Here is a 23,036-nt window from a genome sequence, read left to right as displayed (position 1 = left end):
ATCACCTATTGAAATGCAAGCACCTCGGCCAATGAGCCCACAGATATCCCGTCCTTCCAGGTGAGCTAGTAACCAAGCAATGGCTCACCTGACAAGGGACTTGACTGGTCACCCGTCCAAGGGGACTGCAGCTTTACAAAAGGGCAGCTCCCTCACAGACCACCATATTTAGAGAGGGAGACGCACTAGAACCTGATGGCTGAGCGGGAGGAGAGGGACACAGGAAGGACCAGGGACCCTGGAAAAGTCTGTCCCAGACCCATAGGGTTCTCTGAGTGGCAAGGAGGGATTTGCATGCAGGCTTTATTTTTCTAGAGATCTGTATCTATCTTGTCTATGCAAACAGAATGTGCGCTTAGAAACTCCTTTGCAGAGTCTGCGTGTTACCTGTTTACACTGCCACGGAGCCCTCAAAGAAATCAGAGGGTCCACTGCTTCGGCAGAACTTGGGGAGCATGCAGCAGCTACTGGGGAGGCTTGGATAAGGCAGCACTAGTTCCAGGGCCTATTCAATCAGACCGCGTGGCCCCCACTGCCAAGAGGGGTGTCAGACAAGGGGTCTGCCCCTGCAGCATGTGCCTAGAAGCCCAGAACCTGAGAGACAGTCTGGCTGAACTCTACCCAGGCCCAGCAAGCTAAGAGCAGCCTGGGGAGCATCCAGATGGGAGAGCTCATGAGGGTTGTAACAGCCCCATCGTACTAGGTGGCGCTGTGCACATCCAGAGCCAACGAACAGCCCCTCCCCAAAGAGCTGACAATATAAAACAAGAGACAAGCAGCAGGAGGGCGCGTCAGGTAACAGCAAGACGCTTAGGGACAGCCGGATAAGCAGCGGTCACAGTACTCCTGCTGCCTAGCCGCAGCCAACGATTTTGTGAGCACACTCAGAAGCTGCACAGGAAATAAGACAGGGGAAAGCTCACTTGCTGTGCCCCCAGCACCACCCTGCAAGCCCAGACTAGTCCCCTCGTTGCACCAGCCCTGCCCAGCTCCTGCCTATCGTAGATACTTCTCTGGCCCCCAACACTGCATGATCTGAGCACCTCACAATCTTCCGGGTATTTAGCATCAATCCGCCCCCCGAGGAGCAGGGAAATGCTGTTATCTCCATGTTACAGCCAGGGCCAATCGGGAGGGAGGGCCAGGAGGGCCATTTGGCCTGGGCCTGAAGCTCAAAGGGGGCCTCAAATTGAGACACTTGTTAAGTTTTGCAACTTGTTTTTATGCACATAATTTTTTTGCTAACTGATAGATTTTGTCATATTAAAGAGTTAAAAATGTTCATAAATATTAATAAAAATATATCAGTTCTGATGGCACAAGATTAGACCAGGTGTCGTCATTTTTTCTTTTTATTATGGCTAGGGGCCTTGTAGCGAGATGACGACTCGCTGGTGTGGCATCTCCTGCTGGTCGTCTGGGAATTAGCTCTTTTCCAGTGTACGGAGCGCCCTCTGCTGGCCGATGGCTCACCTGCCTCAGGTCCCTGTGTCCCTCCCGGACCCCGGTGCTACTTTATCTCAGGGTTCTGCCCCAGCAGTACCCCCCCACACTCTGGGTCTCCCAACCCTCTAAACCCACCTTGCCGCAGTGGCTACTGCCCGTCCTCATCTAGCCCCCTCTCACTGGGGCAGACTGCAGTCTGTAAAGGCCACTCATCACTGGCAAGGGTTTAGGACCTACTGCCTTTGCCTCTCCCTAGGCTGCCCCAGTACCTTTTCATAGGCCTTCATCAAGGCCTGCAGCCTGGGGGTTTACCAGGCTGGAGCTCCCCAGTTCCCTTTGCCCTTCCCCAGCACTGCTCCGCTTCAGGTACCTTGCTCCCAGGCAGCTAGCCCTTCCCCCTCCAGGGCTGGAGTGAGACTCCTACAACTCCTGGCCCCCAGCCCTCTTATCAGGCCCAGCTGGGCCCTAATTGAGCTGGCCACACCTGTGGTTGCTTCCCCAATCAGCATAGCTTGGCTGCTTTTAACCCCTGTCTACTAGAGTGGGGCAGCTGCCCCACTACAGGCCTCAAAAGCTGGAAGTGGCCTGGGCCTCCCTGGACCTCTGAGAGGGCCTGGTTACTGCTGGGGAACTCAGGCGTGGAGAGGCGAAGGGGCTTGCTTACAGCCTCACAGGGAATCTGGGGCAGAGCAGGGAACTGAACCTGGGTCTCTCCAGTCCAAGGCTAGTAACATAATCACTGGACAATCCTTCCTCAGTTCCTGTATCAGCAAGCCCAGCAACTCCCTGCTCCCTCACTCCCAGCTTATCCTGCTCACTGCCCCTTTATCCTGGAGCCATGAGCCATCCTGTAACCACAGTTCCAACCTCTCCCTCTCCGTGCCACACCCACGCCCTCCAGTCACTGCCCCCCCCCCCCCCCACCTCAACAGCCTCCTCTCCTAACCACGCAGCCCTCCCAGCCTGGGCTTTCGACTGCACGCTGGCTGCACTTTGGCTGCACTTTGTGGCTGCACTCTCATTCTCACTGAAGTCAACGCTTGCCATGGGAGTGACCCTCTCTGAGCCACTGGGGAGGGAAGCCACAGGTGGGGGCTGACTGGAGAAAGACACAGACTGGCCCAACCTGCCTTTTGAGGGTTGGAAATCTCACCCTCAGTGGTACAATAACGAGATATTTTTGTGTGTGTGCATTTAATTCACTAATATACATTTTTAAACACAGAGAGGACTTTGTTCCTCACATTTAAATAAACAAGGGAGATTCAAATACACACTCCTACTCCCCACTTCTATATGTGGGATCAGATATTGAAATGAAGCCACTATCTGGATTTATTTGACTGTGTTGCCATCAAAATAAATGTTTAACGAGAGGCATCTGGGGGTGTATGCAAACTAACTGTCCCCACCACAGGCCCCGATCCAGAAACAAATTCCTCACAAGGAAAACCCTGTGTCCACATGGAACTCCTGGCAAGATCCAGGCCTTACACGTTAACCTGCAAACACTCACTACCCAATACACCACATACTGATGCAAGCAGTCTCACTGAAGTCAATTCATTGGAATTAATTTGCAAACTGGATACAATTAACTTAGGCTTGAATAGAGACTGGGAGTGGATCGGTCATTACACAAAGTAAAACTATTTCCCTATGTTTATTCCCCCCCTGTTCTTCAGACGTTCTTGTCAACTGCTGGAAATTGCCCATCTTGATTATCACTATAAAAGGTTCCCCCTCACACCCTCACTCTCCTGCTGGTAATAGCTCACCTTAAGTGATCACTCTGGTTACAGTGTGTATGGTAACACCCATTGTTTCATGTTCTCTATGTATATAAATCTCCCCACTGTATTTTCCACTGAATGCATCCGAAGAAGTGAGCTGTAGCTCACGAAAGCTTATGCTCAAATAAATTTGTTAGTCTCTAAGGTGCCACATGTACTCCTTTTCTTTTTACTGAAGTCAATGGGACTACTCACAGTATTATTTGCAGCAGCAGGCCCTTACCCTTTTAGAAAGAATGGCGTCCCTAGGCTTCAAACATTCAGCTGGACTGATCCTAAGTCAAATGTCTCCCAGTGCAATACATTAAGAAATAAGGCCCAAGGAAAGGTGGAAGTTTCTAACATGAACTGCTGAAACCCATTTGTTTTCACACATGAATCTCTGGAGACCCCAACTCCACCCTGCAAAAATAAAATTCACGTGGGAGCTGAGAAAAGGCATGAGAAATTTTAGCCCCAAGGGTCGTTTTTTGGGGCCAGAAAATAGTAAACATCTGGAAGAAAGGTCAAGGAATTAAATAAATCGTAATTGGATTTGGGCCCCAGATACAACGTTTTGGTTGGGTTCATCTCTATCCTTACCCTGAATTACTATATCTTGGATATGATATTAGGTAACAATACTTGAATATTAAGGAGCGGCACTACACACTCCAGCTTGAAGTTGAAGCAGTGTTGCCAACTCTATGAAACTGCAAGTCAAGTTATATTTGATGATCATCTTAAAGCCCCAGATCCTGGAGTCCTGTGAAGATGTGAGTTGCATTGTAAACAAAAGGTAAGTTTCTAGTTCTTGTGGTTACAGAGAAAAGTTTGAAAATATGAACTCCAAAGGCTCGAACACCAAAAGGGTAAATACAAAGAACACAATATTTACTTATTTTTAAAATCTCATTATTTTAAGGCAATCTCAGGATTTTGGGGGGGGGTGGGGGGGAGGAAATCACTCAAGTGTTTGAAAACTTGGGGTTGGCGCCATAGAAACCAGCTACCCATTACTGTCAACACCTCCCCTTCTGCCCCTGCCCAAAAACCAACTCATCCATCTGAAGTTTCACATGCCTCGTCTCAGCGCAGGGTAGAGGGTTTTATGGAACGTCTGGGGCAAGTCACACTGGGCAGTACAGTGCTAGGTGCCTATGTGCACACAATGGGAGGTGCACATGAAGACTCTGGCATGACCCCTGTCCTCCGGCACAAGCAGAGGCCGCTTGTGAACTTACAGAGCTGAGCGCAAAGCGTTATTACTCCCCTCCTTCCAAAGACTCTAACCAAGCGGCTGTTAGACCCTGGCTCAAGAAACCAGCTGCCTACATGGACGATCTTGCCAGCTACAACCATATCTCAAGTCTGCCTTTGTGGGGGAGGTTATCGAGGTGGTGGTGCAAGGAAAATCTGGAAACAGAGCTCCCTGCTAATCAAGGGAATCTCCCCCACCCCATCATACATCCCTCCTGAGCACAGACATGCAAGGATGCTAGCTCACGAAAGCTTATGCTCTAATAAATTGGTTAGTCTCTAAGGTGCCACAAGTACTCCTTTTCTTTTTAGAGACACAGTGTTAGTTATGTGAATGACAGGCATCACTTTATAATCACACTTGAAAACAGTGGTGCCTCTGCATTCCCTGGACTTGGCCGTGACAGGGGCTTGAAGGAAGGCGACCCCTAGGCAGCACAGACTGTATAAAATGGAGACATTGCTCACTGGCTGGGGGAAATGACCAAATAATATGGTTAGGAACTGTCCCCACTAGCGAGGGGGCACATCTACCTTTTGTCACAGAAGTTTGCAGTTGAAAGGTATTACTGGCCTCTTGGTTGTTCCTGGATTCCCAGGTTCGTCTGTGGCAGGAAAACTGCAGCCATTTCTTAGAAGGGACCTTGCTACACTCCTCAGCGCCTTGTTCACTTCCAGAACAGATTGCTGCCATGCGCTCTGCATGGGGCTACAACCGAAGACCACCTGAGAGCTACCTTCACCATCCTCTTTGCAACACAAAGCAACCAATTTAAATAAATGATTGAAACTCTTGCCCCGGGATACTCCTCCTCCAGGCAGATTTAAACTCCTCCATTACGAGATGTTGCAAGTGAAGAAACAGAGCAAGAACTAAAAGAATCAACACTGACATTAATGCAACGTGGTCAAACACGAGAAATGGCCTGTTAATGGCTAGAAGTATATATAGAGGCAAACCTGCGTTTTGGCTTAATTCTCTTGCTTCTATATCTGAGAAGAGAACAAAAGAATATGGTATCCAAGTTGGTGAGGATGCTGTGCAGGGACAGAGAACAAAGTATGACCAGGAACACTTTACCATGTGCTCAGACAATGAACATAAAATGATGATGATGCTAGAACTGGTAGGATGCAGACATGGGGCGTTCAATTAAACCTCTTTGGGGAATAAGTAACACCAAACGCACAGGATGGAAGTTCACACATTGTCCTGCAACTGCTACCATCCTCATAGCTGGTTGACTGGAAACGTGGGACTGATGTCTCAGCTTCCCTAGGATTCTTGGCAGAAGGCTCAGAACCCCGCAGGCCAGACCGTCAGCTGGTGGAAATCTGTGCAGCTCCTCTGACTTCAGTGGTGCTCCACCAATTTATGCCATCTGAGGATCTGTCCCTATGTTACATTTGCATCCAACTATAACCATTATAGTTTGGACACTGAGCAAGAGCAGGACTTCTCATGCTGTTTGCACAGGGATTCTACAGAGAGGCACTAGGCTCGCAAAAGCAACGGAATAAGGTTTAAGCGGAATTTGATAGAAAACAGGCAGACGAGGCTACTGCTGGAGTTCAGGAAAATCTAGCTTGACCTAAATAACGAAGAACTGAAACCACACTAGGACAAAACTGAAAAGCGAGTCCGAGAAGCTATGGAACATTTTGGATACTTAGCCAAAGTGACTGGTCCCAGATACATAGGTTCATCAGGCAAGCCCAGAACAGGAAAAGGAGGCTTGAAGCGTAGAGGTATGGTAGGCAGTGGGGCCTAGCAGATAGAGCACTAGACTGAGAATCAGGAGACCTGCATTCTATTCCCAACTCAGCCATCATATAATCATAGAATATCAGGGTTGGGGGACCTCAGGGAGGTCACCTAGTCCAATCCCCTGCTCAAAGCAGGACCAATCCCCAACTAAATCATCCCAGCCAGGGCTTTGTCCAGCCTGACCTTAAAAACTTCTAAGGAAGGAGATTCCACCACCTCCCTAGGTAACACATTCCAGTGTTTCACCACCCTCCGAGTTGAAAAAGTTTTTCCTAATATCCAACCTAAACCTCCCACACTGCAGCTTCTCGTCCACTGTAACCCCTAGGTCCTTTTCTGCAGAACTGCTGCTGAGCCATTCGGTCCCTAGTCCGTAGCGGTGCATTGGATTCTTCTGTCCTAAGTGCAGGACTCTGCACTTGTCCTTGTTGAATCTCATCAGATTTCTTTTGGCCCAATCCTCCAATTTGTCTAGGTCCCTCTGGATCCTATCCCTACCCTCCAGCGTATCTCCCACTCCTCCCAGTTTAGTGTCGTCTGCAAACTTGCTGAGGGTGCAATCCACACCATCCTCCAGATCATTAATGAAGATATTGAACAAAACTGTCCCCAGGACCAACCCTTGGGGTACTCCATTTGATACCAGCTGTCAACTAGACATGGAGCCATTGATCACTATCCGTTGAGCCCGACAATCTAGCCAGCTTTCATCCACCTTATAGTCCATTCATCCAGCCCATACTTCTTTAACTTACTGGCAAGAATACTGTGGGAGACGGTGTCAAAAGCTTTGCTAAAGTCAAGGAACAACACATCCACTGCTTCATCCATAGAGCCAGTTATCTCATCATAGAAGGCAATTAGATTAGTCAGGCATGACTTGCCCTTGGTGAATCCATGCTGACTGTTCCTGATCACTTTCCTCTCCTCTAAGTGCCTGCTGAGTAACCTTGGGCAACTCACTTCAGCTCTGTGCCTCAGTTTCCCCATTTGTAAAATGGGGATAACGACGCTGACCTCCTTTGTAAACCACTGTGAGATCTACCCACAAAACGGGCTAGATAAGAGCTAGGTATTATTGCTTAGTATTAGGTAATGGAACATCATATTGAGTCCCTTCCTTTCCCTTTTAATATTTACAACTGAAGAGCCACATTACTCCCCTGAATCTATGTTTGTGAAGGAGGTTGCACTGCAGTTCATTGCGTCAACATGGTGGGAACATGTCCATGCAAAATAATGGAAGACAGAACCCACTGAATTCAGATTATTATCCATTTTGAAAAGACCTGCAAACTCCAATCCAGCACAGCACCGACAAAACATACGTTTAGTATATTCAGATTGGTTTGGTCAAGACTTCATAATAAACTGGGTGCTGAGAAAGCAAGTACATCGGTAAAAGGGGATCATGAGCTAAAGGCAGTTGGAAGAGAGTAGCAGGCCTATCCAGCTGGCAGATGGGAGGTTGGATGCTGTATTCTACTTACAGAACTGCAGGTTTCCAATCTGGGCATAACCTGCCTTTACGTGTTGAGTCTTAAACATGCTTATGAAGCAAATCACACAGTATGTGTCTGGTGCCTAACTTCTTCATAATACCTCCATGGGTTTTCCTGGGGTTTTCCAGCAGGTGAGTTGGGATTGATTTTTCTTTCATACGGGGGAAAAAAAAAAAACCACAAAACCCCACACACCTGGGTTTTCCAGGTTGGAGGAAATCACCACAAACCCTGCTTGCGGGCCCTGACCTCCCAGCTCATTACACCACTAGCAGGGCTGAATTCAGCTGAGGCCCTCGATTTCCATGTCTGAGAGAAGCTTGTCGCCCTCTCAACTCAAACTCACTTTTTCCCAGTAAGCCAACAAAACCAGAATCCATTGACCCAGATGCAAGGCAAACCTTGTTTGTTTACACAGGCTTTTGCCGAACTGTGTTTGGGGAATGTGGGGTGCATTAGCCTGTGATTTCAGATCTCTTGGGAGGGGTCTCATAGCATCACAGAATATCAGGGTTGGACAGGACCTCAGGAGATCATCTAGTCCAACCCCCTGCTCAAAGCAGGACCAATCCCTAATTTTTGACCCAGATCCCTGAATGGCCCCCTCAAGGATTGAACTCACAACCCTGGATTTAGCAGGCCAATGCTCAAACCACTGAGCTATCCCTCCTCCCTGGAGGGATATGCTCTCCCTGCACAAGGGAATGACTGGATCCCAGCACCCCACATTGGGACATGGAGAAGGGTACAGTTTGCAGGTGTTTCAAATGCAGAGAGAAGTTCCCTCCTCCGCCCCTGTGGAGAAAAGAGGAGGAGGATATGGGGCAGCAGGGACACAGCATTCCTGGATGACCAGAAGCCGCTGGGCGGCCCACCCGCCCGCACAGGGAACCTGCACAAGGCCAGCCTAAGGATTCACTCACACTGGGTTTCGGGCCAGCCAGATTAGGGGATTCTTCCATGACACCAGCAGAGGAAGCAAAGTGTCAGCAGATGACGTGAGAACAGCAGAAGGCACTAGATGTGAGTGAGGCAGACGGGTACCACCCTGGTGGGGCTCGCTCAGTGAGAACAGGCAAGGAGAGGAGGGCTCTAGCTGTGACCCGGAAGAAGTTGCTGGCAGACCCAGGATCTGCAGTAAACTATCTGTGCTAGAGGTCAGGGTAAGATTTGCAAGCTCATTTGATATACACCCCCACCCTGCAGCACTGCCCCTCCACATCTCCATGCTACCACCGTGCACCCGAGAAGGGAATGGAGATCGCTCACAGGAGCTAGACAGGCCACTTCTGGCTAGGGGCCAGATGAGGTCCAACCACCTCTCAACACCTAACAATAAGGGGGAATGAGGCCTGAGCACCAGCCGGCTCCCTGGTGGCAGAATGGAGCGAAGTCCAGGCAACTTGCAATGGGGAGAGACCAGGCCTGGGAACTGGTCAGGCCTTTTGCATGGCATTGCCTGACAAGTCCAAAACTTGCTTAATAGGAATCATGGGGGGCTGGCAAAATTAACTGAGCTGCCCAGCACCCTTCCATGGAGAGAGAGCCTAGGGCGAGGGGAGGCTTGTGTGTAATTGAACTGGACTCTTTTCCTTTAGATGGGTTTTCATAACAACGCGAGATTTTCTCCGCATGTATTATCAGCATGTTCCACTGAGGCTGCGCACCAGGGGTCTCTGCAGCCGCACTGGAGGGCTTGTGTTGTTATAAACCAAGATGCTATTGTGTTGTTACAAACCCAGAGGGGTGCCTGCACGTGGCCCATTTCCTTGTCACTGCCCCGGAGGGGAGAAAGAAAAAGAGGACGATTAAAAATACCCTTTTGTCACAAACTTTCCCATATTTTGGTCACTTCCTAAAAATCGAGCTCCAATGGGGGATCAGGCTCCTGTTTGCCCATGTCCCAAAGCCACAGGGCTAGGATGCATGGAAAGGGACAGTAGGCAGGAGTGAAGAGACAAGGGGACACTGAACTCACTTCCATGTGATGGGTGAGGTGACTGGTTACATCCCATTACGCAGTATATCTGTGCTGTTTACTGCCTCTACTGTGGTGCAGGGCTTTACACTGATTAGCTCTGAATTTCCCCTGGCTGTCCTGACACCCACCCACACCTGGCTCCAATCCTGCCAGGTCACTCTGCAGCTTGCTCCTCTCCCCCTCCAGTTTTGATGCCCATTGTTACTGAATTTACACCAGTGAAACCCCTGACAAAGAACAGCATGACCCAGCTGTGCAGGGAGGGGCTAGGTGTTTTTCAGTCCAGTTAACTGACAAAGCCTCTGGAAACCCCAGAAGAGTTCTTGTCTGGATCAGCACTTGGAGACAGTCAGATGTTTCCCGATTGTGAGAGAAGCTCCATAACCCCCCTGGAAGTGCTCTAGGAGCACAGCTTGAGAGCTATTGAGATAGCCCACTGGAACTACTTCGGCCTTTGTGGTGTGGTCAAGTCAGAAGGTCTGACGCTGGCAATATGGGCACTAACGGCGGTAAATCATGCCACTGACAAAGCAGCGGAGGGGGAATATGGAGCCAGTTACGGTGTGTGCACTATTCCAGTCATATCCCAGGAGAGCAGAACCTCTGGGCTCCATTGTGAAACTGTTAGTCCTGGAACCCACAAGAATTCTTGATTTAATCCTAAGTGGAGCACAGGATCTGGTCCAAAAGGTGAACAGAGCTGAACTGCTTGGTAATAGTGACCGTAGTGAATTAAATTTAACATCCTTGTAGGGAGGAAAACATTAAAAAGCTCCCCCCCGCAGTGACACTTAACTTTAAAAAGGGGAACTATACAAGACTGGTGACACTAGTTAGATGGCAATTAAAAAGAGCGGTCACAAGGGTAGAATGCCTGCAAACAGCATGTAGGCTACTTAAAAATACCATAACAGAGGCTCAGATTAAAAGTCTACCCCCAGATTTAAAAACAGGACAGGAGGAGGATCAAATGGATCCCATCGTGGCTGAACAGAAGAGTAATGGAGGCAGTTACAGACGAAAAGGTTATTTTAAAATTTGCAAGTCAAATCCTAGGGAGGAGCACAAATGCTAGCAAGTAAAATGTAAAAGTAGAATACAGCAGGGCCCAGAAAGGATTTGAGAAGCAACTTGCTAAAGATGCAAAACCTAACAATAACATTTTTGTTAAATACACCAGAAGCAGGAAGCCTGCCAGTGGAGCCACTAGATGGCAAAGGTGTTAAAGGAGCACTCTGGGAAGATAAATGAATTCTTTGTACCAGTCTTCACTGGAGAGGATAATAGCTGTGATGTGGGTAACAAATCTGAAGTGCTGCCCCAAATTGATACGTCAGTAGAAGAGATTTTAGAACAAACTGATAAATTAAACAGTAATTCATTGATAAAGTCACCTCAGAATTCTGAAGGGTCTCAAATGTGAAATTGCAGAACTGTTGTATATAACCTACATACGACACTGAAATCAGCCTCTATATACCAGATACCTAGAAAGTAGCTAATGTAATGCCAATTTTTAAAAAAGGCTCCAGAGGGGATCCTGGCAATTACAGGCTGGTGAGTCTAACTTCAGTACTACGTAAACTGGTTGAAACTATAGTAAAGAACAGAATTATCAAACACACAGGTGAATACAACATGGTGGGGAAAAGTTAACACAAATTTTGTAAAGGTAAATCAAGCCTCACCAATCTATTAGAATTCTTTGAGTGTGTAAACAAACACATGGACACGGGTGATCCAGTGGATATAGTGTACTTGGATTTTCAGAAAAAGTTTTGACAAGGTTCCTTACCAAAGGCTCTTAAGGAAACTAAGCAGCCAGGGGATAAGAGGGAAGGTCCTCTCATGGATCAGTAACTGGTTGAAAAATAGGAAACAAAGGATAGGAATAGTCAGTTTTCACAATGAAGAGAGGTGAACAACAGGGTCTCCCAAGGATCTGTACTGAGGACCGAGCTGTTAAACACACTCATTAAGATCTGGAAAGGGATTTGAACGGTGAAGTGGCAAAGTATGTAGACAGCACAAAATTATTCAAGATAGTTCAGTCCAAAGCTGACTAAAAAGAGTTACAAAGGGCTCTCACAAAACTGGGTGACTGGGCAATAAAATGGCAGATGAAATTCAGTGTTGATAAGTGCAAAATAATGCACGCTGGAAAAACATAATCCCAACTATACATATACAATGATGGCTTCTAAATTAGTTGTTACCACCCAAGAAAAACATGGAGTTGCCATGGATATTTTTCTGAAAAATTCTGCTCATTGCTCAACAGTAGTCAAAAAACCCTAACAATATGTTAGGAACCATTAGGAAAGGGATAGAAAATAAAAAATAAAATACCATGGATTTATATCATGGCATTATGATGTGTCCACACTTTAAATACTGTGGCCAGTTCTGGTTCTGGAAAAGGTTCCGAAAAGATCAACAAAGATTACCAAGGGTATGCAACAGCTTCCATAAGAAGAGAGACTAAAAAGAATTAGGGCTGTTCATCTTAGAAAAGCGATGACTGAGGGGGATACAATAGAGGTCTGTAAAATCATGAATGGTGTGGAAAAAAATGAACAGAGAAGTGTTATTTACTCTTTCACACAATACAAAAACTAGGGGTCACCCAATGAAATTAACAGGCAGCAGGTTTAAGACAAATGAGAGGAAGTCCTTTTTCTACACGACCCACAACTAGCCTGTGGAATTTGTTGCCAGCGAATGTTGTGATGGCCAAAAGTGCAACTGGTTCAAAAAAGAACTAGATAAATTCATGGAGGATAAGACCACCAATGGCTATCAGCCGAAATGGTGAGGGATAAAATCCCATGCTCAAGGCAACCCTAAGCTTCTGACTAATGGAAGCCGGGAGTGTTAGACAGGGGTGGGTCACTACCCTCTTTTGTACATTCCCCGTGAAGCTCTCGTATGGGCCACTGTCAGAGACAGGACACTGCGCAATGTGGACCCTGGCGTGATCCAGCGTGGTATATGATCCTTATGTTATCTTCTGCGTCTCCAGGGAAGAGTTCTCTCTGTTTTTCATATGCTTCTAATCCCGTAGCAGGGGAAGAGGCCAAGTCAATTACCGAGACATGCACCAAAACCAGGCCCCACAGTCTTGCTGAGGACCCAGCCCCTGCCAAACCCAGGGCAAAAGGAGGTTGAAGGGTTTGATTTCTCCCTTACGAAAAGTGAGCCTATCGAGACAGGTTCTCCGTAGCCGCCTCTTCTTCTGTTCTCTTGAAACGAAGGTGCTGCTGCTCTGGCAGTGAGGGAAATCTGCCCTCCCTGCTGCGAGTAGCCCGGCCTCTTTGTTATATTTAAGGAAGGGCCAGAAGGAATTCCAGGGATTTTTTTAGTAAGATAAACAGAACTCTTGACCTCTTCCATAGAGAAAAGAGAAGGAGCTGTTCCCAGCATGGACTGGGTTGGAGCCTGGAAAAGGGGTGCAATTGCGGGGAGGCTGGCCTGCTCCCTTCCCCTCCCACTCTCTCACCCCCCCGGCCAGACGCTCTGAGCGCTGCCATCGAGGCATGGGAAACGTCGCCATTGGGACCAAACAACATCCACCCACTTCCCTCAGCCCACAACAAGCCAAGTGGGACAGAATGGTCCTGACCCCGCCTTCTGGGGGAAAACAATCATCTCTGGGAGGGGCCCTGAGTTCCCACCGGCCTATGCAGAAGGGAGGTAGAGAGGTGCCCCCCTCAGACCGGTGGGGCTCCTCGGACGGCAGGAAAAGGCCCGTCAAGAACTTACCACTAAACGGCGAGTTCATTAGTGTCTCCACAAGTTGGGCTTCATTTCCAGGAGGCGCACGCGCCCTGGCTCTCTGTTTTACACCCCCACCATGGACACCAGCAAACGGAGGCTCGCAGACTCCATTTCACACCCTGCCTGGGTACGAGTCTCTCTCTTCCGCGCTGTGTGTGTGTGGATCCGCACTTCCTCCCCCTCTCCCGTTCCCTCTCACTCCCCTCCTTTCAAAGACTAGCCGGAGAACAATAGGTGAAAGTCTAGGGATATTTACTAACTGATAATCTCTCCACGTATTGCAGCCGTCTGTTTTTCCCGTCTGATAAAGATTTCAGAGCCAACCACTTTCGTTAAACAAAGAGGGGGGAGGCTGGGAGGTTTGGGCTTTTTTTTTTTTAAGCACTTACCATTCACCTGCTGGGGGGAGTAGGCTTCTGATCCAGAGTCCGGGGGAGAGTCGGGTAAAGTGCTGGAGAGCAATGGAGAAAGAGAGGAGAAGGTCACTGCAAACCAGCTTCCAGCAAAACCAAGACTTCCAGTTTGCTCACTGTGACTTCCACACTCCAGGATAAAACCCATTCAAACAGCACCCCGGGTAATCCTACTGCCCACAGAGACTCCTGCTGCCAGAGACTGGCACCATAACCCACACCCAGCTCTCTTGCCCCATCCTCACAGCACTCCCTAATACCAGCAGAAACTGGGACTGAAATAGCCGTGAGCTGCCCCACAGGCAGCTCTTCTGCCCCAGCTCCCTACAGCCACAGCTCCCAGCCAGCCCCTCCATTACCTACATCGCCTCAGGCTAGGACTGGAGTGGCTGACAGCCTTGCACAGCCAGAGTCCCTGCACCATTCCCTCCTGCATCCCTTGTTGGGCCCAGAGCTCCCGGACACCAGGGCCTGAGAACATTTGCTACAGTGCCTCCTGCTGGAAGGGGCTGGCACGGCAGCAGCTGTCAGCACCCTTGCACAGTACCTCCTTTGATTGTATGTATAGGCATTTCATTTCACAGCCATTTTGTTCACCTGCTAATCAGAGAGTCTTCTCTTTGCAGCTCATGTCCAGTTAAAAGAAGCCAAACAGAATTGTATCTGTTCCCCAGAAAAAGATCATTGGTTTCGCCCTGAATAAATAGGGGAGCCTGGCTCTGTTCTGCAATCTGATGCATGAAAGTGAAGGCTATGAGGCTGAGGGCCAGATTCTGCTTTCACTCACACCTGGTGAAATCCGGGGCAATGCCCACAGAGGTCAATGGAATTCCTCTGGATTTACACAGGCAGCACCGAGAGCAGAATCTGGCCCTAACTCTGCAAAAGGGAACCAAACATGAATAGGAAACTCTATTGGCCTCACCAAACACACCATGTCCGGGGATAAAAGGATTGACAAGCAACTTCCTGTGTGCTGAGGGGCACTTGGGCAGCAGGGGAGTGATCCGTTGAGTTATCCTCTATTTATTTTGCCTTATACCATGAGGCTAAACACAGGCTCCCTGCACACGGACACTTCAGTCATTTAAAAACCACACGCCGAAAAATCCAGTTTGATCCAACGTTAGCTTTCCAGCACTCCCAGCCCCTTATGAAAAGCTAAACGGCTCCTCCTCAGTTACCCTCAGAGACAGCCTGGGAAAAAACACAGGCCGCGTAGCGTGCCCGACAGGTCAAAAGACTTGGTCTCCGTCAGAGTAAGGTCCAGAGAACGTCCTGCCCCTGGATAAACAAATCTAGCTCCAGAGTCCCAGCTGATCTTAACGGCCCAGGTGCGATATGCAGGCTTGGGTGGGGGAAACAGACATGAGCGGGCTCAGGGTAAGTTGACACTACAGGGACTAACACCAGCATAACCCCATAGCGTAGTGATGGAAGGGATTTTTCTGTCACTGTAGGAACACCACCTCCCGGAATGACGGTCACCACCTCAACAGAAGCATTCTTCCCTCTACCTTGCTGCATCTACGCCGAGGGTTTGGTCGGCACAGCTACAGTCCTCAGGGGTGTGGATTTTTCACACCCGTGATGGACACAGCTACGTCTAGACCAAGCCTAACGTGGGTGGGTGGAAGGGCAAGAATATTGCAGTGAGATAACAGAAACCAAACCGGAGTTGTTGCAAAGTCATCTCAGGACCCAATTCAGCTACTTCCTTGTGCCTTTTGTCACAATGATCCCCCAAGGCTAGAGGACTGGGTAGGGTACAGAGCCCTTCACCTCTATGACGCTGGCTCCACTGGGGCTCCAACTCGGGGACTGGGTGACTCAAAGCACCAGGGACTGGGAGACAGACTCTCAAGCCTCCAGTGTGACCAAAGCTGAGGTTATTAGGGACCCAAAATCATCACCCTCCAACTGCCATTCAATGGGCTGGAGGGCCCAGGCCCTGGCGGGCAGGTGTTCCCATCGCACAAGCCATGGTCACTGTTGGCTCTATTAGCCTGGTTGGCTATCTCAGTGGAGGGCAAGGACAGAACGGAGCCATACTAAACAACTGGAAGCCTCCTGCAGGGTAGCCCCTAAGATGACTGACAGCCCCTAGAAATGGCCCCTGTCCAGCTGTTTGCCTCATGGGAAAACTCCGTGTCCTCCCCCAGACTGGGAATCCAACGGCAATGGATACAATCGGTGATTTTCTCTACCCCCACCTCATTCATGAGGATCTTTCCAAGTCCCTCCAATGGCCCAAACCCAACCCAATGGCCTCAGTGGAATTACACCAAGGTTAAATTTGGCCCCGTGAATTCAGAGCCTTCCCAACTCCTGGAATCATGATGATGTTCTCCTTGTTGGCATCACTAGAAGACGCAAGGCAGAGGACAACATGAGATTCACAGATGTGCACAAAACCTGGACTCCATCCTGGCCTGGGCCCCCGCACCCGATACCCACCAATTCCAAAGAGGACGGAGATGGCTGCAAATGTAACACAGCGAGGCTATCTGCCACGTGAGACAGAGGTGCTAGGCAGAGGGGTAGGAGACTCCAGGATGGGTCAGACACTGGCGTGGGTCATGCAGCAGGGAGTGGATGATGTCGGACTGCTGGGTGGCCATGCTGAGAGAGGGATGTGGCGCTATCAATTTCCATCATTGTCTGACTGAATCCTCTGGAGTCTTCCTCTGCGAACAGTGAGGAAAGGGTCTCCCCAGCCGCACCCTTGAAAGAGTCAGAGGAAGGGAGAAGCTGGGGTGCTCCTCCCAGCAGGGGGCTAGGGACTAACGGCTGCCAGGAATGAAATGTATGTAACTATCATGTGTGGGGAGCGCTCTCGCCTCTGGGAGCTATGACACATTCTACCCATGGCAAGCATTATCTCCATCTATGTCTCACTCTCTGGAGCAATCCCCACCCTGCCCACCAAGACAGCTTCAGCCCCGTTCTCGCCCAGCATGGTACGGCAGTCCTCTCTCTACCACCAACCGCTGCGCTCTCCTGCTCACCCACCAGAGCAATCGCTGGCCTGGAATTGCCACAGTTCCCTTTGACCCCATCCCTGCCCACTGAGGTAGACACCTGCCCAGAGAGCAGGAATCGCAGTGTCTCCCTGGGTGCACTTTCTCCTCCTGGGGCTACATGTTCAGTCCATCAAAGATACAGAAACTCAGTCCTCCTCCTCCTCTTGCAGGGGGTGAGCCTAGAGTCCATTGCAAGTGGGTGCAAATCCAGCCCAGGGTCTATCTCCTTCCTACACAGAGTGTGAGATATCAAATGCCAGACTCCATATCTTTTTGTCTGAGTTAGCTACCACCTTTCACCTGGGATAGCCCCAGGGAGATCCTGGAATGAGGATTTTTCTCAATCTGGAATGGATTCCAAATATGCCCCTGTTCCTGCCTGAGATACTAAAAGATTTTCCCATCATGCACTTGCAGAGTCTTCTGCTCTGTGTTCCATGCATCTCTTTGGTCCCCGCCGGCCCTGGCTTTAATGCCATCTACTCTCATACAGGATGTTACTATTTCACCTAGCCCAATGCACGTCACTGGCATGATGGCCACAGCCAACGCTCTCAAACTCCAGCACCAATAACTAAGCACCTGAATCAATGTTTAGGCACCCGAAGGTTTGTGGGACAAACACAGCAGGCCTCAGAGTTCCTCATGTATAATCACCTCCAGATGGAGAAACTCTGCCCACCCCTCCTCCCTGTTTCAGCCACACCTACCCGGGTGCATAGGAGGCCTTGGGCTCCGATTTGATTGGAGGGACCACGTTACTCAGGCAGTGGCCGCTGAGGTACCCCTTGGGCACCACCATGCCATTGTTGTTATTGCAGTTGAGGTGAGCACTGTAGTTGGGTCCACAGGGGTTGGCCAAAAGAGGGCCATGACGGACCGGGCCTTGGCTGCCTGGGGGACAGAGATGGAGGGCACCACTGGAAGCTGGGTTGGTCACATGAGTGACGCCGGAGAGGGAACTGGCAACAGGAGCACTGACTGTGGCAGAGCCGGAAGGCTGGGTGTGCGCATAGCTGGCTGAGGCAGGGATGTCCGGGAAGCAGCTGTGGGAGAGAAGTCAAGCACCTCAGCAGTGTATACGTATTGCACCTTTCGCCGGCCACGCAGCCCTTCTGCCCCCACCCACACGCCCACCACTGGGAAGAAGGCACCGCAACCTGACAGCACCAGCAAAACTGCACCCCAGGGCTCAGTCGGGGAGCAGAAGAAGGGTGAGTGTCTAGCTGCTACTGGCAGGGGAATGGATGTAATCTCCCAGGAAAGGGGATACTAACCTAACGTTGCTCACGGGTCTTTAAAGGCTAGAACTGCCCACGACCTCAATTCTTTGACTCCTGGGGAAAGCGGCAACTCCAACAGCTCACTTCCCGTTCACCCCATGCTGTGGCATTGATTCAGGCCCCATTACACCACTCGGGTCTTCCTCTGAGGGCTCCCAGGCCAAGACTGACCAAACCCAACCCTGCTTACTTTGCCAGATGTGCTGAGAGGCTTCACTCAGCCCAGTGTAACACACACCTGCTGGAAACAGGACAGCACCTCCCCTCTCAACAGGTCAGTGCCCCACTGCCAGCACCAAGAGGGGCTGCAGCCTCCCTCCTGTGGTGCGTGCCCTTCTTCACCCCCTCTGCAGTCAGTGCACCCTAGCGTGGTGTGGAGAGCACGCCCTTCTGGTCCCAGGGAGACATTTCCCTTCCATACACACTCATTCCTGGGGAGCTCTCTCCCCAAAATGCCAGTGCATTTTGCTCCCAGCATGATGCCCCAATAGCTATTCCTAGCAGCACAGGGGGGGTGGGCCCAAATGCCTTCATTTGATGTTCTTCTGTGCCATTTTTACTCCTGTCCAAAGGTAGCAGGGGCGTCTCCAAGGACGGGAGTTAAAGGATTCTTCAATGACCCTACCCGGGAGGAAGAAAAGTAGAAAGGGGGAAGCAGAAAAGAAAGAAGGGGGTTTGGAGACCAGAGGAGGGATTGAAAAGGACAGTAGCACAGAGCGACACATGGGAGCCCTGACAGAGGCAGAGAGCAGGGGCGAAAGGGAGCAGGGAAGCTATTTACAAACAAGGCACTGCACCCTCGTAAAGGAGAAAATTCAACTTCTCCCTGGGAAAACAGCCACCAGCTCTGCCCCCGCTGGCAGCCCCCCGCCACCGGGCCGTGCGTGAGGCAGGGACTTACATATCTGGTGAGTCTTCCTTGCTGATGTACTCTTCCAGAATGCTGGTGTCGATGTTGGAAGGTTCCAGAGCTCCATTAATGTCGTGGCCTGCAGAGAAGAGAGGGAATGGAAGGGGCGAGAGCCATTAGAAAACCAGACAAGTCATGCCCCCTTCCCTGAGAGATCAGAGAGTGACTTACAGCTCCTCCTACTGCCCCAGGCCCCTCCATCGCAGGAGGAAAAAGGGACTGAGCTGAGGGCCAGAGCCACTGATCCTTGCGCAATCAACAGATCATGCTCTTTTAGAGAGACCACCTCAGTGTCCACCCGCTCCCCTGCCATCCCACAAGCTGAGAACACAGACGGGCGCCTCTCAGGGGGTCATGGGTGCAACAGTGCAAATGCAGACAAGGCTGAGTTATCAGAAAGTCTGCGGGACACAAGGAGTACTTGATGGTAAATTGTGCCGACTGCAGGGCCCCGCTGGGCCGGGCCTGGTTGCTTGGGCTGTTGGACTCCTCTGCACGGAGCCTCCTGAGAAATGCGGATGACAGCGCCTGGCAGTAGCATAGGCCTTGCTCGCATGAGCTGCAGAAGCCACTGGCTTTACTTGGGCCACCTGCCCTGGTGGAAGAGCTGCTTGGTGTGGGCTGCAGGAGCCTGTAGCTAGTGCCCAGCGGCAGGGCCGCGCTGTGTGGCCTCTGTGGGTGGATTCGGGAGTCTGGTTTCATTCCCTCCCCGTTGGACCCTTGCCTTGGTTTCACGGAACATGCTGAAATCTCTCCGCCGCTGCCATGCCAGCTTTGGAACAGATCTCAGCTCCCCTCACGCACCCGCCTCCCGCTCGGGCAGCACTAGACTATCTTCCCCTTTCTCCTACAGGTCCCTCCTCCTCCTCCCGTGCTGTGGAAGCCAGGCTGGGGTTCGTCAAGAGAAAGTGCTTTCTTTATCTGCCTCGCTGGAGTAGGAGTGTGCAGCCCGCTGGGGCCTATGCCAACCCCAAGTGCCAAAGACACTGCCAAGAAAGGGGAAGAGCAGCCCCAGCCCCCTTCCCCGAGCTCGGCTAACAAAGACACAACGGCCCGACCCCTTCAGCCAGAGGCGATGTGTCACTTGCCCAGCAGGGGCGCGCACACACACCACCAAAGGACCACCGCCCCCTCCAAGCCACACTGGGGGGAAAGGTTAGCCAATGAACCGCAAACGTGAAAAAGAGGGGCTTCAGCCGGCATCCAGCCAATCAGATCTTTCCCCTGTGAAAATCCCTTTCATACCAAGACAAGCAAATCGGCAGCAATAAATCCAGCTAGGAATTTTGCCAAGCGAACGGGGGGGGGGGGGGGGGGAGGAGATCTTTCCTTGGTAACCCAGGCCGGGGAGAAAAGCCCGGGTCGGGATTCCATTGAAAAACACCTAACCCTTTATGTACCACACCCTTCAACAGCAGGCTGCAGGGAAGGGGGGCTCGCTGCTACGAAAGAAAGCATCCAGCTTAACACGCACCCCAGTAGAGCCTGGAGTCCCCGGCCCCTCCAGTATCCAGGCTGGGATCCCACAGAAAAGCAATGGGCAGGACAAGCGTGCAACTCTGAGTGCTGAGACGCACAGACACTTCCACGGTACGGTCACAGAGAGAAGGGCCGTGGGGTGCAGGAGTGTCGGGCTTGCTCCCCAGCCGTGGCCTGAGGATCTCCCTCCTCACCGGAGAAGCTTGTTTAGACACAGGCATCGCGCGGGCTGGAATTGCAAAGTGGCAGACATTTTCTGGTTCAGGTGCCCTTCGAACTGACAGCATCGGCTGGAGCCAGGATCAGCGCAGGCAGGTGCTGGGATGCTTCCCCCAGCTGCTATGCAACTGCTTCTCCACCTGACCCACAGCAACCCTCCCCCTTCCCGGATGCTCACTCCTGAGTGCTCCCACACAGCTCTGGGCCTGTCCAGCAGCACCCCTGCCACTCCAGCCCTGCCCCCAGCTTGTTAATGCTCCTCAGTCCTGACCTGGCGCGCCCCAGCTATTCCAGCCCTGCCCCACCAAGGTTTACTAATGCTCTCAAGCCACGACTCTCAGTTCCCTTACTATTCCAGTGCCAGTTCTCTCTTGGGCAAAGATTTTCAACCATACCACATCATGGGCTGATGTGGACATGTGCCCACCAGGGAACAACTCAGAGAGCCCAGTTCACTTGCCACACGATCCAGCATTTGAATCCGGATCTCCAGAAGCGAAGAGCCAGTGCACTAATCCCTCTCCCCACCCACAGGCTACCAAGCTTCCCTGAGGAGAGCTCTCCAGGTTGCTGGTTTCAGAAGACCCCTTCCCAGGGTCAAAGCTCTAACAAGCTCTGCACGGATGGACAGAATTCCTGGGGGACATGGGCTCACATATATCCCTTGGTGTTGGACTGTGGCCGTTCCACAGACTAACCTCCCCAGCTCTGCTGGTCTCTCAGCTCACCCCCTCTTAGCCACCTTGCCTGAAAGGTCACCTTCATGAAAATTCAATCAAGACCCAAGCAAAGGGCATGATAAGCACCGTGGCGCAGAAGGTGCGTCAGCTGAACTGCTCTGGAGCTACAACAGAATTGATAACGGCCACAACAGGGAGGACCGGCTGTGGGGTGGGAGGGGCAGTTCTTTACCTACTAAAAATAAATCCAATGAAGGACTTTTCTCAACAAGAGACTGGAGGCCCTTGAGCCTTCTGCAAAGAGACTGAGAGCAGCTGGGCTCCATGCGGTGACATTCCCTGTCCCTGGCTGACTGCTGTCCCAGTTCTTTGCCAGTCCCCATCTCCCATGTTTCTGATTCATTCGGCCAGCACTAAGAATCTCTTCCCCTGGATCTTCAGCCTTTCTTCTGGTCCTCTGAGCGCCCCTGTTTGTCTCTGTGGGGCAGAAAGTATCTCTGGAATGTCTGCCGCTGAGCACGAGCTCTTAAGAGCATCTCATTGCCTGAAAACTTCTGTTCAGTAGGGACTGTTACCAAAAGCCAGCTTAGGTGATTAATCAAAAGCTAATACCTCTCTTTAGAGTCACGAGCTCCTAACGACATTAACAATGCCCCTCCTCCCCTTGCAACGGGGGATTAAGAGGGAGTAGGAAGCCACAGAAAATGGACCCATGAAGCTGAACACCCCAAGGCTCCACAGGAAACAGAACTCATCTCGAAGTCTCGATCAAAGAGAGATGGAGCAGAGGGCAGCAGTGACCATCAGCCAATGAGCTCATATTTCCTTTGCTCAAAATAAAAGTGTTAACTCTAATAGACAGCACCCACCACTGTCCATAACTCTGCCTAATGCACCCAGGCTTCATAACCCACTCCAGAGTCCCCCACCATCCACTACTCCACAGGCTGTATCACAAGACCTACAGCCTCTCCCAGAGTCTCCAAACTCAGTGAGCCACAGGTCACCGTGCAGTGAACCCGCAGTAACTCTGTTGACCTCAGTGGAGTTGCTTTGCACCACCCATTGTAACTGAGCAGAATTTAACTCATCCCAGAGCCATTTCAAGAGCTTCCAGTTCCAAAACCTTCTGGGATGCCCACCCTTTTGTAACCCCTTGTAGTCACTCCTGCTGCAAAAACACATCAAGAGGCTCCCTTGCCCTCACCATGTTCAGGTTATGCTCTGTCCCCAGAATCACCTTTCCCTCCATAATCATTGGTCCTGCCTCCCTTTACTCCATAACCCTCCCCAAAGCCTCCCTCCATGCTCCGGAATACCCCTAGAGGCTCCTTTGGAGTCTCTCTCGTGCCAGTTCCCTCCCCAAGGAGCTGAGGAAAAGCGTGGGCAGCTGTGCAGGTAAAGCTTGTTTGGGAAGGACAGGGTGGCATTCGTTCCTCACCGAAGGAGTCAGGAGCTGGGAGAGCAGAGGCCCCCCGTACGTGGGAGAATGTCAGGAATCCCACTGTTTGGACTGGGTTTCT

The 23,036-nt window shown here is 50.8% G+C and overlaps 1 protein-coding gene across 1 annotated transcript in view; it reads right to left on the bottom strand.

Annotated features, from left to right (window-relative positions):
- MYRF (myelin regulatory factor) overlaps positions 1-23,036 on the bottom strand; it is a 105,988-nt gene that overhangs the window by 44,247 nt on the left and 38,705 nt on the right. The window contains exons 2-4 of the mRNA XM_073346947.2: positions 19,127-19,214; positions 17,653-17,988; positions 13,896-13,957 (exon numbers count right to left, since the gene is read on the bottom strand). Of these exons, the coding sequence (XP_073203048.1) occupies positions 13,896-13,957; positions 17,653-17,988; positions 19,127-19,214 (486 nt within the window). The remainder of the gene's footprint in view (positions 1-13,895; positions 13,958-17,652; positions 17,989-19,126; positions 19,215-23,036) is intronic.

The sequence above is a fragment of the Lepidochelys kempii genome, chromosome 6 (assembly GCF_965140285.1).
Source record: "Lepidochelys kempii isolate rLepKem1 chromosome 6, rLepKem1.hap1, whole genome shotgun sequence".
In the NCBI taxonomy this organism is placed as follows: Eukaryota; Metazoa; Chordata; order Testudines; family Cheloniidae; genus Lepidochelys; species Lepidochelys kempii.
Note: the sequence above shows the minus strand (reverse complement) of the source record. Positions and strands in the feature narration are given on the sequence as shown.